Source organism: Canis lupus, chromosome 27, assembly GCF_003254725.2.
Source record: "Canis lupus dingo isolate Sandy chromosome 27, ASM325472v2, whole genome shotgun sequence".
NCBI lineage: Eukaryota > Metazoa > Chordata > Mammalia > Carnivora > Canidae > Canis > Canis lupus.
The window spans coordinates 32,802,922-32,822,236 of NC_064269.1; the positions used below are offsets into that span (position 1 = coordinate 32,802,922).

The 19,315-nt window shown below is 40.1% G+C and overlaps 1 protein-coding gene across 8 annotated transcripts in view; it reads left to right on the forward strand.

Moving 5' to 3' along the window:
- Positions 1-19,315, forward strand: part of GRIN2B (glutamate ionotropic receptor NMDA type subunit 2B) — a 505,856-nt gene that overhangs the window by 198,020 nt on the left and 288,521 nt on the right. For all 8 annotated transcript variants that reach the window (XM_049102486.1, XM_049102484.1, XM_049102490.1 and 5 more), the window contains one exon: positions 6,040-6,468. In XM_049102486.1, coding sequence (XP_048958443.1) covers positions 6,058-6,468 — 411 coding nt within the window. In that variant the 5' untranslated portion in view covers positions 6,040-6,057. The remainder of the gene's footprint in view (positions 1-6,039; positions 6,469-19,315) is intronic.

Below are 19,315 nucleotides of genomic sequence, written 5' to 3' on the forward strand. Positions count from 1 at the left end.
TAAAAACAATTTTCATAATATACCTATATTATTTTAAAATTTCCATCACCTATGTTGTTATTTTCCCTTTTACATTGTCAAGTTAATTTACATTTTCTCTGTATTCTCCGTAATCAGTCTTATCAGTACTCTGATAATCTTTTATTTTTTTATTTTTTAAAGACTTTTTATTTATTTATTCATGAGAGACACAGAGAGAGACAGAGACATAGGCAGAGGGAGAGGCAAGCTCCCTTCAGGGAGCCCAATGCAGGACTCTATACCGGGACTCTGGGATCACACCCTGAGCCAAAGGCAGATGCTCAAACACTGAGCTACCCAGGCATCCCTTTTTGGTAGTCTTTTAAAAAGAATCAGCTTTTGGTTTTGTTTTTTCTTTTATTTACCTTGTGTTTCATTAATTTATGCATTTACATTTATTATTTAATTTCTCCCTGCGGTTGACTCAGGTAACTGTTAATTATTTTTCGTTTTCTGTTTTCTTATAAATGTACTTGAAGGTATAGGCTTCTCTGTAAACTGTTTTAGTTTTGCTCTAGAAATTTTGGTATTTAATGTTTCCATTGTTAATTCTGTTCAAAGAATTTTTTAGTTTCTTGTAAATTCTTCCTTCACTTTAGAGTTACTTAGTAGTATGTTTTTAATTTTTTTTTGGATATGCGATTTTTTTTTAGCTACCTTTAAAAGTTTATTTGTGATTTAGTCACATTATAGAAAAATGGCAATTGTTTCATACTGATTTTTTGGAATTTATTGAGGCATTTTATAAATTCAATATTTTCCATATACTGAAAAAGAAGCATATTTTTTATTGTACTTGTATATCTGGTTCTCTGAACTAGTACAAGCTTATTATTCAGCTTTTTTTTTTTTTTTTTTTTTTTAAAGAAAGAGAGAGAGAGGGAGAGGGAAAGGTGGGAGAGGCACAAGGAGAGAGAATCTTAAGCAGACTCCATGCCCAGCGCTGAACCTGACACTGGGTTTGATCTCATGACCTGAGATCATGACCTGAGCCAAAATCAAGAGTCAGATATTTAACTGACTGAGCTACCCAGGTGCCCCTCAGGCTTTTTTTTTTTTTTTTTTTAATCATTTAGGTCATTGTTTATATTATCTGTTGGATTTATCTCTTTCTCTCCAAGTGTTTTAGTTAATACTTCATACATGTTAAGCCTAAATGTTAAGATTCACATATGTTTTTGATCATTGTAACTTCTTGGTATCAGTGTGTGACATCTCTCTTTGTGACTTGTAATGTTTTCACATTTGGACTTTGTTTTATCTTGATATTAAAATTTTGATAGATATTCTCACCTCCAAGAAGGTTATACTCATTTATTTATACTTCACTTGACTTACACTCAACGAGACTCCTAGTTTCCCCACACTCCCTAATGTTATGAATTTTATTTTATTTTATTTTATTTTTATTATTATTTTTTTTTGTTATGAATTTTAAAGCCTATGTATCCTGACTTTCTGTTTTTCTTGGTAGTTTGGGAAACTGGACTTGATGCATAATTCTGGCACTTTTCATCTTCATGTCTCTCTCTACCTGTCATATACTAACCAGTCTTCTTGGGAGGTTCACTCCAAACAGTGTCCTGACTGCATTATAGGATGGTGCTTGGAAAATTTGAGTTAATCATCTATTAAATCACATTTTATCATTCTTATTGGTGTTGCCTCAGGACTCAGTTTTCTCTGAGGACAAGATTAGACCAGATTCTCACTTGGATGTGTCTTCCCTTGGAGTCACTGTGGGCAGAGTGGGGACTGGTTCCTGCTGTAGTTACCCTGTAAGCAGCTGGAGGCATGAACCTAGGCTGCTGTGGTCTTCTGCTTGCCAGATATCAGGGAAACCACTCAGCTTATGCTTCAAGGAGGCAGAAGGTCAAGAAGTGGGCAGTCAAGTCTCCAATCCTGCCCCTTTGCTGTTGGTTCTGCTTGTGCCTGAATTTGTAGCACGATCTGGGGGTGCTGAGCTCCCTTGATTGCCATTACTGACCTTGGCCTGAATGACTCTTGAATTCTGCTGCACTTGACTGGTAAGCCAAGTGCAGCCAAGTAAGCAAGCCGAGCTTGCTGCTACCCTGAGGCCATTATGTAGCATCTTGTTCAGGGAGTTATATTGGTCAGGGAGCTAATATCTCTTGCCCTCCTGTGAAGTTCCTCTTAATATTCTTCTCAGCCTTGGTCTGCCTTTCTCTTTCCTCACCTCCCACATGCTGACTTTTTGCTTTCACAAATAGCTAGTCTCCTGGAACAACTTCTATAGAAGCTTAAAGGTAACATCCTTTGCATCTATAGAGTACTTTATATTCCTCAAAGCACTTCCATATACATACTGTCATTTGATCCTTAGAAGAACTCTTTCAGGTATTTAGGTTAGGCATATATCCTGATTTCCCTGCCAAGGAAATGGTGACGATGATTAGACGACTCACCCATCTTTAGGTGCTTAGTTAATGTGGACCTGGTATTAGAATGCAGTTTGGTTTTGTTTGGTGATCTTGTTCATTCATTAATTCCTATATTCTAATTATTGAATAGGCAGCAGAAAAGAAATATCAAGAGGAAAGAAAGTTTGGAGGTATGCAAGCTTTAAAGCCACCCCTTATTAGCTATGCGAGCTTTGTCATATACTTAACCTCTCAGAAGATCAGTTTCCTTATTTGTAATATAGGGAAAACTTATGATGCATAATGTTTATATGTGATTTAATAATACATGAAAATTACCTGGCAATAATAGTGTGTAGCATATGCTAGGTTACGGGTAAAATGTTACTATTAATATTTAATATGTAAAATAAATTACTATTATAGGTAAAAATAGTCAAATATTGACAATTTTATAACAGTGAAACTCAGTGGTTATCATTTATTGAATCCTTCCCTGTGAAGTCTTGCTAGACTCCAAGCACACGAATAGAAATGAGAAGAGGTCTCCTCTCTGTGTATTTTCTCTTAGACAGAGCCTGTGACTCTTGCATCCCCCACACCAAAAACAATGTTTGCCAGGTAGTAGGGGCTCCATAAATGCTTACTGAGCCTAACAGACCCTGTTAGGGTCTGTCTGCAAAAGGGAGCAAAAGCAATTTGCTTACCTTGGACAGCATGCTTTCTCTCAACTGACCCCCTTCTAATGTGTGAAATTGAGTTTGTATTCAAAGGAGCTTCTCTGTTTGTCTCACAGTCCCTGGGTTTCTGGTATCTCCCTTAATGTATTGCTTTGTAAAGTGTTCTGGTCTGTCCTGAGTATAAAAGAGAAAGCTTGGTAAAACCAGATTCTATTCTTTGGGTGTCACAACTAGCCGTTGCATAACAAAGTATAATATATTGTGTGAGAAGAAATAGAGGAACACAAGAGAGATTTTCAAAAGAGCAAATAAAACATCAAAGTGGGAGAGTGAGTGTAGAGTGCATTAACGTTAATAAACTCTCATGGCAGAGTGGACCACTTTTCAATGTGAAGGAATCTGATTTAGTGACTTGTAACTGTAGGATCAGAATCTCATTGGAGTGAGGTTAGCTGCTGGCTTTGCCAAGTTCGAAATCTTTTGGTTCTCCTTGAGAACCAGTGTTAGAAATCGAACAGATTATTATTATTATTATTATTATTATTATTATTATTATTACTTTGTTAACAGCTCTTTGAGGTGCAAAACCTATCTGTCTTCCTCTGAATATTCAGTGCTGCTCACCTCCATACAGCACTGCTTTGCTTTAAGCTGTAGTAGGAGGAATGCAGGCCCTGGGTCTCTTGCTAGGTTGGATACAGTTCATCAGCCCGGGCTTCTAGGGCTCACATAGCCATACCCTGTTTCCAAAAAGACATGGAAACCAGAAAACTGTCGGGAGTGAAGCATGCTCAGGTGTGAACCACTGAGCTACTCATCTTATTCATAAGTGACAGACAAGATGATCAATACAGGTCTCCTTCTTGGCAGTGTGGAAGGATGACTATAACAGCGAGAATTCCAAAATGTTTTCTGCCAAGCACGGAATTGGATTTTGTGCTTCTTCAGCCACAAAATGTCCCCAGCATCTTACTCTCAAATCCTTAATGCCCTTTGCAGTCTGCTCAGACTGTGGATGCTTCCTTATCTTTTCAATATCCTCAGTGTTTTCTTTTTGTTAGTTGAACTCTCAAACTCTCCAAAGTTTTTAGACCTCTAATATCTTACCTTTTTTTTTTCAAGCAAGAAGGAGATATTAAGCAGCTCTTTCATCTTTGATCTTTGTAGAAGAATGAGAATCCCTGCTTCTGATTTTGGATGCAGTTTGTAGAATATTTCCTTGGAGAATAAAAACACTATGTTCATGTATTGAGACGCTGGCATTATAATACTACTGACCTTGGGAAAATTGCATTACTGTTTTGAGCTTCAGTTTCTCCATTTGAGAAATGGGGATAAAGATGACCATTTGTAGCATTTCTATGAGGATGGAAGAGATCGCATATAAGGAAATGTCTAACACAGCACACACACAGAGTATCAGATGTGCCATAAATGATTATTTACAACAAGTTAAAACAACATAAGCGGGATCAGTTCTATTTAAATAAGAAGAGCCCTTGGAGAATGACGAGAAATGTAAAGAGAAATGACCAAGCTCTATAGGGACCTGTGTCCTCAGTCTGATGCATGATATAACATTTAGGGGCAAATGGGGAAGCAAAAGGCAGGAGTGTGTTGTAGGTAGAAGGTGGTGAATTATGTATAGACATGGAATCTGTCATCTCAAGAAAGTCACTGCTTTAGGATGCCATGGAAAATTTTTCTAATGTGGCTCTAAAATTACTACAGATCTCAATAGTATTTGTCAAAAATAACCATGCTTTGATGTATGACAGATCACAATAAAACCAGTCCTTGAGGAGTGCCTGAGTGGCTCAGTCTGTTCTTGGCTCGGGTCTTGATCTCATAGTCTTGAGTTCGAGCCCTACATGGGGTTTCATACTGGGTGTGGAGCCTACTTAAAACAACGACAACAAAAACCATTCTTTGTAATAATATGAGAGGCAGTGTGGCGTGTAATGCAATGGAATGCAAATTGGCCTGAAAGCCAGATGATCTGGGATCCCTGGGTGGCTTAGTGGTTTAGTGCCTACCTTCAGCCTAGTGCGTGATCCTGGAGTCCCGGGATGAGTCCCGTATCGGGCTCCCTGCATGGAGCCTGCTTCTGCCTCTGCCTGTGTCTCTGCCTCTCTCTCTCTCTCTCATGAATAAATAAACAGAATCTTTAAAAAAAAAAGCCAGAAGATCTGGATTCATGACTGTTTCACTTAATTTGTTCATGGTATTGGACTTCTTAGCTTCTTTGAGCCTTGGCATTAACATCTATAAAATGGGAATCATATCTTTCTTATTTTTTCCCCTGCTGGGTTATTGTCAAGATTAATTGTTGGGTTTTTTTTAAGTACTGTCCACGTATTTTTTTTTAAGTAGTATAAGTCAATTACTAAGTGAGTTGCTGAAGAATTTTAAGGCTTTTGTCCTCTTTGGGGTGAATGTAAAGTAAAGGGGCTTATGCTTCTGCAGCTCCTTGTAGCCAGCTTATCCAGACCATGTTTTGTTGCTAGCCTCTGCTGAGTCCATTTTGCTGCTCATTTGCCTGGTCTCTGCCATTCTCTTGCCCCAAGAGCAATTCAAGGATGGGTTGTGGCAGAAGTGCCAGGGATCACACAGCAACAGCAAGACTTCCTCTTGGAGACTCCTGCATTTGTGCCCTTGGCATGACTGCCTAGAGCACTTACATCCTCTTTCTCTCTGTTGCCTCTGTTTGTTTGCTGCTGATGGCTATAGTAATAGCTCTTATTGTCTTAAGGAATCCTGATGCTTTTGAAAGACTTTTTTTTTTCTTTCTTTCTCCCATTCTGCTGAGCAAACACAGAGATCAAGGCTAGAAGACAGAAGTTAGGTTTGATGATCAGTGAAAGGAGATAAGGCTCTTGACTTGCAGTATCCAGCCCCTTCAAAGACAAATCATGTAGTAGAGTTGTAATTTAACCACTCTCTCTTTGTGTTTTCAGGGAGTCAACGAGTTGAAGATGAAGCCCAGAGCAGAGTGCTGTTCTCCCAAGTTCTGGTTGGTGTTGGCTGTCCTGGCTGTGTCAGGCAGCAGAGCTCGTTCTCAGAAGAGCCCCCCCAGCATTGGCATTGCTGTCATCCTCGTGGGCACTTCAGACGAGGTGGCCATCAAGGATGCCCACGAGAAAGATGATTTCCACCATCTCTCTGTGGTTCCCCGTGTGGAGCTGGTAGCCATGAATGAGACTGACCCAAAGAGCATCATCACCCGCATCTGTGATCTCATGTCTGACCGGAAGATCCAGGGCGTGGTGTTTGCTGACGACACAGATCAGGAGGCCATTGCCCAGATCCTTGACTTCATTTCAGCCCAGACTCTCACCCCCATCCTGGGCATCCACGGAGGCTCCTCTATGATAATGGCAGATAAGGTAAAGGAGGGCTCCAGGGAGGAGAACCTGGGGGGTTTGTATAGAGAACTAAATGATCCATGTATTTTAATGCAAAACTTGATTACGAAAGATGGAAAGTAACCAGAATGTACTAAATGAGTAGATAGATTAGGAATCAGTCTCTGCCTTTGGAGATGAAAGTGAGGAAAAGGTATAGGTATTCAGAGCTTCTGTAGGTTTGAACAGGTTTATGTGTCCATTTGTTTGTAAATGGATTTACTGAAGTGTCTAAGATGTTGAAGCTTATAGTTCTGTGATACATTTTCTTCAAATATGTGTGTGAATAGCTTCTTCAAACCTTTAAAATAAGGCATGCTCTATTCTTTTTTGGAAACACATATTCTACTCCCCCCGCCCCCATGACAGCTTCAAGACTATAAAAAGAAAAATCCCTTGAGGCAGATTATTTGTCTCCTTGAAGATATGAATGTCACAGGGAAGCACTTTTTGCTAAGGTGTCTATGCGCATCACACCTAGATCTACACATTGGAATTGATTTTAATCTACAGAACCAGTAGCAGCTGCATTTTCTCCATACTTAGATTTGAAGGCAGTGGTTCTTAACCTTGGTTGAACATTGAATCCCCTGAGCAGCTTTCAACACTACTGATGCCTGGGTCCCACCCCCAGAGATTCTGATTGTTGGCCTGTGGTATAGCCTGGACGTCTGGCTTCTTGAAAGCTTCCCATATGGTTCTAGTATGTGGTTAAGGTTGAGCACCACAGGTGTATGGCCTCAAATAAATTGTAGACTCTTCTACATTAACGTTAGAAACTGATCTACGACAAGCTAATTATCATCTGACAGTGATGCTTATTCTCTAATTGTAGAAGGTGTTTTGTTTGTGGTTATGTTTTGTTTTTACAGTTTTTACTTATTCAGATATTTTTCCTTATTTTATTGATTATTGCTCATTGCTTAGGTACAGCACTTCTCACATATGTATTTCCCTTTGCTGTTATATCTTAGAATGACTCAGTTCACCACAGGTGCAGGATTTATTGCTTTCATCACTTTGGGTTTTTAAAATGGTCTCCATCTCTGCATTGTCATCTTACACTTTTTATCATCACCGTCAAAACTGTCTTTAGTTTTGTACTTAAAGGACATGCTCCGGGGTTAATGATGTTTGTAAACACCTCAAAAGCTAGCACTGACACCTCCTATGTGCTCTTTGGCCAGTTGAGAACCACTACAGCGCAGGATTTAGCAGGCTGAAATAACCGTGTGTGATCATTACCGCCATCTGTCGGCAGCAGGTGTAGCTGACTAGCTTCTGTTTTGGAGTTTCCTTTATTCAGTCTAGGAAAGGTTAAATTGAAGTCCTAAATGGAGGGACCTCAGTTGCATATGAGAAACATCTTGTTCCATTCACATGGGCACAGGTAAAGAAGTTAGAAAACAAATTTTTGCACTAGAAGCCCATGCTGAGAGAGGTGGGATAAACTGAAGCAGAATGGAAAATATAAACCAACTGTGAGAAACCCAGTGTGCTTTTGCTTCAGATATATATTTTTTTAACATCATTGTCCTTAGCTGATGGTGTTATATTTTAGCAGTGGTATTTTGAGGGCATGATATTGCACTGTAAGAAGGCCAAGATGGATGAGCCAAATTTTTGAATCATAAATAAGTGCATACTATCTTGAGAACACGACAGGTGAAAATATTTTTTTTTGGTTATGCAAACTACTTGCAATTTCTGTCATTTCAGCATGCCCACCCTCCTGCCCCAGTAGAAAAGATTATTGGCTGCACTGGTTATTTGTTTCTCTCTTGTGTTTCTTACAAATGCATAATAATCATATAGTATGAGGTAGAATGCAGACCATGTTGAGAGACTGGGCTCTTTTGTTCATTGATTTGTTCCCGGCACGCTAGCATTTACCATGTGCTCCAGCACATAGCACCTTGCATGTGTTGTTTTATTTCATACTCTTAACAACTCAGTGAGCTGAGTGATATTTTTTTAATTTCCATTTGACAGATGGGGAAACTGAGGCTCAGAGAGACTAAAAAACCATAGCCAAAATGATGTGTAGCTAGTAAGTGGCAGCCAGGACTTCAACATTGGTCATTGGCTCCAAAGGCCACATGCTGTCTTGCCTCTCAAGAAAATGGCAAGGCTAGTCAAGGTCTCACATACCTTCTGATTCTTTACTTTCTCCTCCATTACATAGCACTGTGTTAGATTGTTACCTGAATGAAAGTAATCCATCACTTGATTCATAATGGAAATCCTGGGGCTAGAGGAGAGAAACAATGAAGAGCTGAAATGGCATAGCACTTAGGTGTAGCCTGAGTCCAGAGTGGGCCTGCTGTTTCCTACCTCTAGGGGTAAAAGGGAGGGTTGAAAGCAGTGAGGTGATGGTAATGAGACCCTTCTCTGGCCTCTCTCCCCTAACACCTCCCCACCATGGCAACCACACCCAAATATTCCATCTTCTCTTTTTCTCTCTCCATAAGAGAGAGAGAGAGAGAGAAGGAGGCAAGCAATGGTTTTTAGGCAATTTCCTAAAATAGCCTAAAAAAATATCTAACTGACTTTTGACCTGAAACTATTTCCAAAAGATTAGGTAGAAAGAGGAAAAGGTAGAAAAAAAGAGGTCCTGACACCACAGAACCTGGAGTGCAGAAGGCTCATTCCTGAGGGTCAGACACCTGATAGAGCTGGAAGCTGCAGAAGAGAATGGCAGGGACCACTGGGGCTGAGTGAGCAGCCGCACCAAGATTCCTGGGAGTTGTGCAAAGGAACATTCACAGGCTTAAGGGATTTTCATGAAGGCAAATAAAGAGTCCCCCAGATCTTGGAGAAACAAGCTTTTGGGGCAAGTTTCAAAAATAAAACATCTCAAACTCTAAGGCCAGTTTTATTTTTTTTAAATAGAAGTTTATTTTTAAGTACCATGAACATATTTTACAAACACAGAATGAGGACACAGAGTTTGACAACTATGAATCAACTATGCGGCCATAGGACACAACACTTGAAAACGGAACTGATGTAGAAAATCTAAGAAATACAGATTTGCCACGTTTAAGGCCTAGTCTTTGAGGAATTGACACCCTCCAAAGGGTGATAAATAAGCCTTCCATTTTGTTTCCTCCTTCTAGGAGATAGGTAATTGGCATTTCATTTTACTTCAGTTTTGTTAATGTTGCTAGTTTGCTTCAAATGAAGCCCGCTAACCAAGTGTTCTTGCGGAAGGTTGTATTACAGGAATAAAGTCCCAGATTGAAGGAGGTTGTAATGCAAGAAAACATGGTTAAAAAGATTTTTAAAAATATTTTATTTATTTATTTGAGAGGGAGACAGACAGCAGAGTGAGAGAGAGAGCACGAACTAGGGGGAGTCACAGAAGGAGAGGAAGAAGTAGGCTCCCCGCTAAGCAGGGAGCCCAAGGTGGGGCTCAATCTCAGCACCCTGGGATTATGACCTGAACCGAAGGCAGATGCTTAACTGAAGGCAGATGCTTAACTGACTGAGTCACCCAGGTGCCCCAGTTATAGAGGTTTTTGACCGATGGGGTGAGAGACACAAGTTTAGCATCTGGTCAAATAGCTTGTGCTCACTCTTTTGGCATATGCTAATTCATGAGTACAGACATGAGTGAGTGTTCTACTCTTCCAATGAAGAAATGTACCTTATACCATGGTGGAAAAAAGTGTGGGAGGTAGAAGAGTAGAGCTATTAGGAGGCACCTCTGGATGTGGGAATCTGGACTACTCACCAACCACTTACTCTAAATATTGATCTCCTTAACATATAATTTATATAGGGCTGTTGAAGATTCCATGAGATAATGAATAGCAAGTGCTTCACTTAGTGTCCAGCACAGCATTCTGTAGGTTAAGCTGATGATTATATGGGACAATTTGAAGAAAGAAAGGTTTCATGATACAGGAAAAGAATGGGAGTTGAATAGAGCCATGGCCAATTGTAGAGACACTTCTGAACTGGAGACCAACCAAGAAGAGCATTCAGGTGAAAATCTGGGGGCTCTGATGTGTGAGGTAGGAACCTTGGTCCTTCCCCACCATGAAGCCAAAGCTCATTGGTGGTATAGCCATGCCATAGCCAAAAAAAAGGCATGTTCAGCTATGGAAGAGCTCTAACAAGGAAAGTACAGCTAGGTGTTTATAACACAAGACTGTTTAGAATAGTAACAGAGACCATTTAAAAATGCATGAGGTGGTTTTTGGCAGTTCCCCACCTGAGTATAAAGAGTCTACTTTATTTTGCCTTGGTATAATTGCTTTTTTCTCCCTGAGATCCTGGATTTAGGATGCTCATCTTAATCTAAATAATGAACTAAAGCTAGATGTACTTCCCATTTCTTTTTAGGAGGTTTCTCTGCTGATATGCTGAAATCTTTCTTGGGTTTTCAGACTTTAGCTCAGAAAGGTTAAATAACTGATCCAAGAGACCACAGTTTGTGAGCAGTGGGAATGGGATTCAAATCCCCGAAGTACCTATTTTGAAGCTCATGCTTCCTATTGATAACAGTTCTGCCTCAGTAAGAATTATAAGTCCTGGGTTTTAGTCTCCATTCTCATGAGCTTTGGAAATTTGAACAAACAAATCATATAACTACATGATACTCATTTTAGAGTTTATAAGATTTCGATTTTGTTTTTTGCCCTACCCACCTTGCAACACTTTGAAGATAAAACGAAATAAAACAGGTGTGAAAAACTATGGAAAAGTGCTGTACAAACAGTTGCTTTAGGTGAAAGAATAAAGAGCAGTGTGACAGGGAATGACAGACATACTGACATCAGCATTAGGACCAGTGGAAATGGTTTGGGCAGGAGGTAGGAAGGAAGACAGAAACTGAAAGTTAACGGTAGGATCAGGCAAGAGGACACATGATCTGATCTTGAATGCTGCAAGAATGGAAGAGAAGAGGGATGCCAAGTAGAAAGTCAGGGTCTGGAAGTAGATGGGTTGATCAGAGTGAAGTACAGTAGCTAAAACATGTGCCATACTCCATATCTTGTTCCTGATTAAAGGCCATGTGAAAATATTCTCACTCTGGAGTCTGTTGTTATGATTTTTTTCTTTCTCAATTGTTTGGTACTTTGAATAGCACTCTGATTTTTTGTACAGAGCCTTACATTTTGAATCCAACTGGGGCTAGGAAAATGGCTCCTAGTCTTCATTGGCTCTACCTTTCTTACTCTCTCCCCCTACTGGCTGTGCCTTCCCCAACACACATCTGATGGCAGTGTGTTGGAGAGCATGGTTGAGCCAGCAGTAATGTGTGTCACTGTAAATAGACTATTGCCTTCTGGTTGCTCATGTGAGTTTCCATATCCAGCATAATCTTGAAACCAAGATGGCTATGCTACTCATATTTTACCCTGTGCTTCTTCCTTAATTTTGGTGTCTTTTAGTTTTTTACCTGGCTTGCAGTGGTCTGTCATATGGTGTTCCTGGGGACTAAATCCTTCAAGGGCAAACCATGGTGTTACAGTTTGGTTGTGGAGAGTGAAGACATCGTGGAGAAGTTAAGAGGGGGGAAAAAAGCTAATAGAGCACACTAACTTTGTGCCAGGCACAATGTTAATGAGCATTTTAATTCTTCTGCGATCCTGTGAGATAAATAGTAGTAGCATTTGTTTTTAGTTGATGTGGAAACTAAATGAGAGCATGTACCATGGCCAAAGTGACACAGCTAGAAAAATAGTGGGACTGGGTTCCAAATCCAAGTATGTTTGACTTTAAAACTTTTTTGGCTGATTTTGAAACTCCCTTCCACACACTGAGGAGTCAGCAGAAAGCTGAGATAGTATTCCCTGCCTGGAGGTCGGTTATTCCTCTCCCACCTTCTCTCCTTCCTTGAATTATACTTTGGGGAAAGATGAGGGGGTAGTCTCTCTAAGACACTATAGACTTTGCAGTGGTTCAGCCCTCATGTCTGTGTGGATTCCAGGACTTTCCACCTGTGTCTGTGGAATGGGTTTCTTGTTGGCCAGCTTTAAAATTGGAGCTGAGATTTGCTTTTGAGAGACTGGCTAGTTGAAGTCCAGGTGTGTTGTTGTTGTTGTTGTTTTTTAAGATTTTATTTATTTATTCATGAGAGACAGAGAGAGAGAGAGAGAGGTAGAGACACAGGCAGAGGGAGAAGCAGGCTCCATTCAGGGAGCCTGGTGTGGGACTCGATCCTGAGACTCCAGGATCACGCCCTGAGCCAAAGGCAGACGTTCAATTGCTGAGCCACCCAGGTGTCCCAGGTGCAGTTTTAATGCTTGGAGAAACAGACCCCAGAAATTGCTTTAGGCATCTATAGACATTAAAGTACCTGGTGCTAGAAAGTAACACATGAGCCATCCTGTGTTTCTCATCCATCCTCCGGGAAATGATGGCGTGTCTGCAGGAAGGCAGTAGTACTACGTGGAGAGAATGCAGGCTTTGGAGCTGTGAGGCTTGAGCTCCTATGCATTCGCCAGTTATGTGACCTTCGTTGTGCCTTTTAAGCTCTCTGGGCCTCAAAATTTCCATTCGCGAAATGGGGACACAATACCACCTAGTTCCCAGTGGGTTGTGAGCTTTCTGAAGCAGTATAGCCAATGCTTGATAAACAGTAGGTCCTCAGTATATGTTTTCCTGTATTTTCATATACCAGACCACACCTAATCATTTGAAGAAAATGGGATCTTAATGTTTTCCTGTTAACTGAAAGAGAAAGCCTTGGGATGTTAATACCCTTCATTTTAGGCCTGGTGGAGAAGCAGCGGCTCAGTGGGTTCTGCCTCTGCAGTGATGCAGTTGCTGATTGTGATGTGATCAGGCTTATCAAGATTTTCAAAGCAGAGCCATACAGTGATTTCAATAAACTGATACAGGATATAAGCAATGAAGATAAGTCAAGAACACGAAAAAGGAAAGCCTAACAGAATAAAATAATGTTTGAATCTAGGGTCATGCATAGATTTGGAAGTGTTGCTATATAAGAAAAAGTGAATTGTTAGATGAGGGACATATTAAAGGTACTAGATAGAAAGTAGTGCTATGTTATATATAAAGGAAGACAGTTAATTTATTATCACCAGCCAGCTTTTAATTGATCATACTGATACTCCTGAAAAACCCCTTATGATTATGGGATTATAGGATTATGATTTCTACATGAAGACTATATTTTTATTCTCCTTTCTGAGACTTCTGTGGTTCTTTTTGCCTTAGTTTTAGACATTAGATCCATATTTTATTCAAAATTATATTTTGATCCTTTGGTTTAAGGGTCCAGCGTGCATGAGAATCATTTTAAAAGCTAGTTTGATTCCATTTTTCTGAGGACAAAAAAATTATTGCTGCAATTCTCTTTTACAGTGACAAAGAACACCCAAATTATCATACGTTTGTTAAGAGGTTGCAATGAGAAAAGAACTAACATTGATTGGTCATTGACTTTTGTCAAGCTCTGAGCTAGTCACCTTATGTGAGCTTAAAAATGTTATTTTATTTAATTCTCTCATTACATTTATGAGGCGTATGTTTCGTCCTTTTTCACAGATAAGGAAATTGTAGATTGGAGAGGTTAACTATCTTGCCCAAGACCTTTAGCTAGTGATTTGCTCATAGCAGCTTAAACAGATATGTGCTTATTGGTGTCTCAGATCAAGGCACCTGGAGCCAAGGACTGCGGGGGGGGGGGGTGGTGATTCAGTGATGTAGTGATGTCAGGGCTGACCTCTGGGAGTCCACTGGTATTTTTATCATGGTTACAATGATGCTGCCCTAGCTCTAGGCATCATGCCCATACTCAAAGAAGGAAAAAGCAGGGTGTGGGTATTAGATCAGGAGAAGTCTTCATATCCCTAATCTCATAAGCTCGAACAATTCAGACCACTCTCATATTAATAAACAAACATAAAAGCTTTTCCTGACCTTAGTTCCCCCTCCCTCTTTCTTTTGACATTTCAGCTCCTTAAAAAGAAGTTAGATTGCTGTTTTCACTTCCTTGTCTCTCACTTTCCGCAAAACGCCAAATCCAACGGTCTTTTTGTCATTCTTGACCTTCTGCAGCATTGAACACTGTTGACCCTTTTAGTGTCATTCCAAAAATTACGATGACAAGAGTAATTAGGTTTGTCATACATTTGGTGACAGTGGGAAGGTGAATGACTAGAATTTAGAACATGGGTAGGTCATATAAGTGGAAATGTTTAGTAAGCAGTTGGATTTGGACTTGGAAGGAAAGGGAGTGATTTGGGCTGGAAATACAAATACAAACCTCATTAGCAAGCAGAGGGTAGTAGAAACCAGGAGGATGGATGAGATGGCTCAGAATGAATAAGTGGAATGAGGACAGAGCCACTTTAGATACATGACTGGGATAGCCAGAGTGGGTGGAGGTTATAAAGGGGCTAGGATAATTATGGGAGATAAGAACAAGACAAGGAAAGAGAGGCATTATAGAAACCAAGAGAGAGTTCTAAGAAGGGTGGTGACCCAATTTGGAAAATTAAGCCAGGATACTCTTTTCCCCCTCGGGATGGTTGTGCAAACAATAAGGAGGCTTCATGATGGTCCTCTTCCCTCCAGGCACTGTGATGACCTCAATGCTGGCACTCCGATCTCTCCCTCTCTCTCTCTCTCTCTCATCTGCATAGCCACATGGTAGCTTACCTGTGTGATTCTTTAGAAACTCAAATCTGGTTGTTATACACTTTTGCTTAAAACCCTGCACTGGTTTCCAACAGCTTGGAATAAGACATCCTCTTTGATCTGGTCGCAGGCTACCTCTCCAGGATTTTCTCTTCACCTCCCAGCCCTTGAACAGTAATGTTAAGCCACACTGAATTATTTATAGCTCCCTGACTGGTCCTGGCGGCTTTGCATCTCTGTGCCTTTGTTTGTGCTACCTCCTTGCCTTAGAATATCCTCTCCCTTGTCCATCTAGAAACACCTACTCACTTTTTAAGAGAAGTTGTAGCACTTCTGTGAACCTTCTTCTGAGTCTCATCTTTGCAAGATTTACTTTTTTTTTTTTTTTTTTTTTGCACTCCACTTGTGTGCTATTTGTGCTATCATAGCCTGTCTTATTTACCTGTCCATCTCACTTGCTATACAATGAGCTCATTGTAGACCAGGGCTATACTTTACTAATTTTTGTATTCCTGGCGAATGTTATTGTGTCTGATGCGTTGCAATAGCTAACTTTTATTAAACAATTAACAATTAGTAAACTGTGTGCTCTATATACACAGTGTAATGGGTTGAGTGGTGGTCCCCCAAAAAGATATGTCCATGTCCTAACTCCTGTAACCTGTGAATGTGACCTGATTTGGAAAAAGGGTCATTGTTGTTGTCATTAAGTTAAGGACCTCACAATGAGCTCATTTTGGATTTAACCAGGTAGCTCTAAATCCAGTGACAAATGTCCTTATAAGATAAAGAAGAGGAGAAGTCATAGACACAAAGGAGAGGGCTTTGAAAGAGGGGCGGCAGCTAGAGTTAGTTAGCCATAAGCCAAAGAAGTCACCAGAAACTGGAAAAAGCGAAGGGCAGTTTTTCCTTAGAGCCTTAAGAGGGAACATGACCCTGAGAACACCCTTGATTTCAGGCTTCAGAACTGTGAGGAAATAAATTTTCGATGTTTTAAGCCACCAAATGTGTAGTAATTTTTGGTGGCAGCCCTAGGAACTTTAGGAAACCTAACCATAATTACAAGAAGGATCTCTAGGATTTCACTGCCTAGATTGTTTCCTGGATTAGCTATTTACTGTGTGATTCTTTGGCAAAGTACTTAACTTCTCTGGGCTTTAGATTTCTCTCTCTAAAATGGTGATAGAAATAGATCCCATTTCTTAAGGTTATTAAGTAAGATTATTAGAAGTGTTTAGAAAAGACCTGGCAAACACTAGGACAATGAATGTGGATTGATGAGAGGTTCTCAGTTAAGTCTGCATTGAGTAAATGAATGAGTGAAGAGGGAAATGTAAACACCTAAGGCTGCCCAATCCAAAATCCTCATGCTTTTAGATTTTTTTTCCACCCTCAGGTTGAACTCCTGCTTCTTGTCTTTTTATTCTCTTTTATCCTGTAATTTTCATCGTCCTTATCACAGCTGTAATTAATCATAATTGTTTTTTTATTAGCTGCCTGCCCTGCTAGACTACAAGTTTCATAAGGGCAGGAACTATGGCTTTTTCATTTTTTTATCCCCAGAACCTAACATATAGCTTGGCACATAGCAAGCCTTCAATACATATTTATTAAATGTATGGATGAATTAATTATTTCAGTGCAGCAGATGTCAGTTGCAATTAAGAGAAAAGTATTTTAAACTGAAATGAAAATGGATGAGAGAATCAATCTCTGGTTGCTGGAAAATACATTTCTGTCTCTCTCTAGGCTGTTATGCCCATCCCCCCTCTCTTCCTCACATCAGCCAGATACCAGCAGTCAACAACTCGGCACTCACATCTAGAGTTTTAACACTCATGTCCACTTTATTTCTGGTACTCAGACATGGCAAAAAGGGCCGCCTCCAGTTAGGAGTGCATTCTGAGGTAGCAGAACAAAATTTTTATGCAAAGCAGTTGGGTGCCAGTGATAATCTTGACTTTATTAGTCTACTTTCAAAGGAGGAAGCAGAAAGAAATAAGTATTTTTTTAAATTCCAGAGGATAAACACATATGATTCTCATGACATACTAATCGGTAAAATATCACCAGCTAAATTTAATCAGTGCAATTAAGTTTCCAAATCCAAGAGATTTTGAAACTTCTTTTATCAAACAATATTCTTTCTCATTTGCTTATTCATTCATTTAAAAAATATTTATTAGGTATCTACTGGATGTAGATACTGTCCAAGGTCCTGGAGATACAGCCCGTAAGAAAGACACTTCCTCATGGAGCATTGACTGACAATAAATAAACAATATTATTTTAGGTAGAGGGAACTGTTTTTATGAAAATAGCAGGAAGGGGTATTTATGCAGGGTAATTTTAGGGTTCTCAGAGTAGGTCTCAGAGGAGGTAGCACTTGAGATGTGATGAGAAGGATCCAGATGCATGAAGATGTTAAGCAGCATTTTGGCAGAGAGAAGAGCAGGTGTGAAGTTCTTGAAGGGGGCATGTTTTTGCTGTTGTTGTTTTTTGATAAGTGTCCAGATGATCAGTAGAATTGGAGAGTGGTGGGCAGTAGGGACAATGGTAGAAAATGAGGCTGAAAGGTGCTGTGGGGCCAGATCATGTAGGGCCTGAGAGCCTCAGAGTGGAGTTGAGTATTTTTCAATTCATTCCAGAAGGTATAAGAAGGGAATGATGTAATTTGACTTAGCATCTTTTCAGATGGAGATAGTATAGTGGATCGAATATATACCTTGAAGCCATTTTAAGTCATGTCTCCACCTTTCAGAAGCTCAGTGACCTTTTGCTATATTGTGTGACTTCTGTGATCTGGTTTTTGGTTTTATTTTTTCACTGCTATAAGAGAGTTAATATTCATCAACTTCAAAGAGCTATTATGAGATGATGAAATAACCCTTAAAGCACCCATTACTTTGCCAGGTACACACATGGTTTGAATAAATGGCTGGTAGTGTCTTTTCTAGTAGCATTGAAATACAAATTCCTCTTGATTCAGGAATGATTTTCTTTCAATATATCCATGGATTATGCAGCTTTCTATTTTTTTTTTGAAGTTTGTTTACAGACCTGCCAAAAAATTAGCAAAGTACAGTAGATAGTCAGAAGCACTATGATTGGCTTTCCTCTGAATAAATAGCTGCCTATTATTTTGAGTTGTTGGAGTTCTCATGTATCAATGTCCTATGGCCAGTTCCTGGACTTGGGTCTACATAATTGCAGTCTGATACAATTTCTCATTTTTTCCAAATGGAGGTGATGGCACTGAGAAGGGTAGAATTGGGAATGGTGCAACTGGGGTAAGATGTTGGGGTGAGAGGTGTGGGCATTGAGAATGGGAGGGAGTGTGATGGCCAAGCCAGTCAATGCAGCCTGCCTTGACCTGAGGACTTCTGGCACCAACCACCCCCGCCCCCCCGCCCTTCCCCCACCCCCGCCAAGTCTTCCTGGCCTGCCACCATATGTCTTGGATGTATTCTGTTACCTTGACAACCTGTCGTCCAAAGTTGTAAGGAGCGGCTGTCTTCAACCTTTGAGCATCATCATGTTGCTAGGACAACAGACTCCACTGGAGTTCCTGCATGCTGCTGCCACCTACCCCTCCTCCTCCTCCTTCTCCCTGCCCATATGTCCACTGCCTTCCGTCTCTACTCTCACTTCTTCTGCCTTCACAGATCCACTGTCTGTGCGGTTCTTCCAGCTCCCTCCAGCCCCTTGGCCTTTATCCACTTACCACTGTAGTGTTCTACCACTTATATAGAAGCAAATGTTGTAAATTCTCAAAAAATAAAGCTACAAGACTTAAGAAGCTGAGGGGATGGTTCCCACCTATCCTTCCCAACGAAGGAGTTAAAAAACATCCAGAAAGTTGGAGGAAAGGAGCTTGACAGAGTTTCATTAGCCCAAGTGTACAATGTGTAGAAGTGGTTCTTACATTGACTGGATCTGAGAATTAAAAGAGGATTTTATTTTATTATTATTATTATTATTATTTTAATATGAATTTTCTGGTTCCCTACCCACATATTCTTTTGGAGTCATTCCCCACTACTTGCTGTTTTCATAAATTTCCTTAAGGGACCCTGAGATACAGCCAGGTTTGCAGACCATTGGTGAGTAGAACGTGGCATATTGTTTAGATGATGAAGTTTTGTGATAATCAGTATCTACCTGTTGAGCTTTTCTGTGGCTGCTTACTAATGATTAAAAAGCAGGAAGA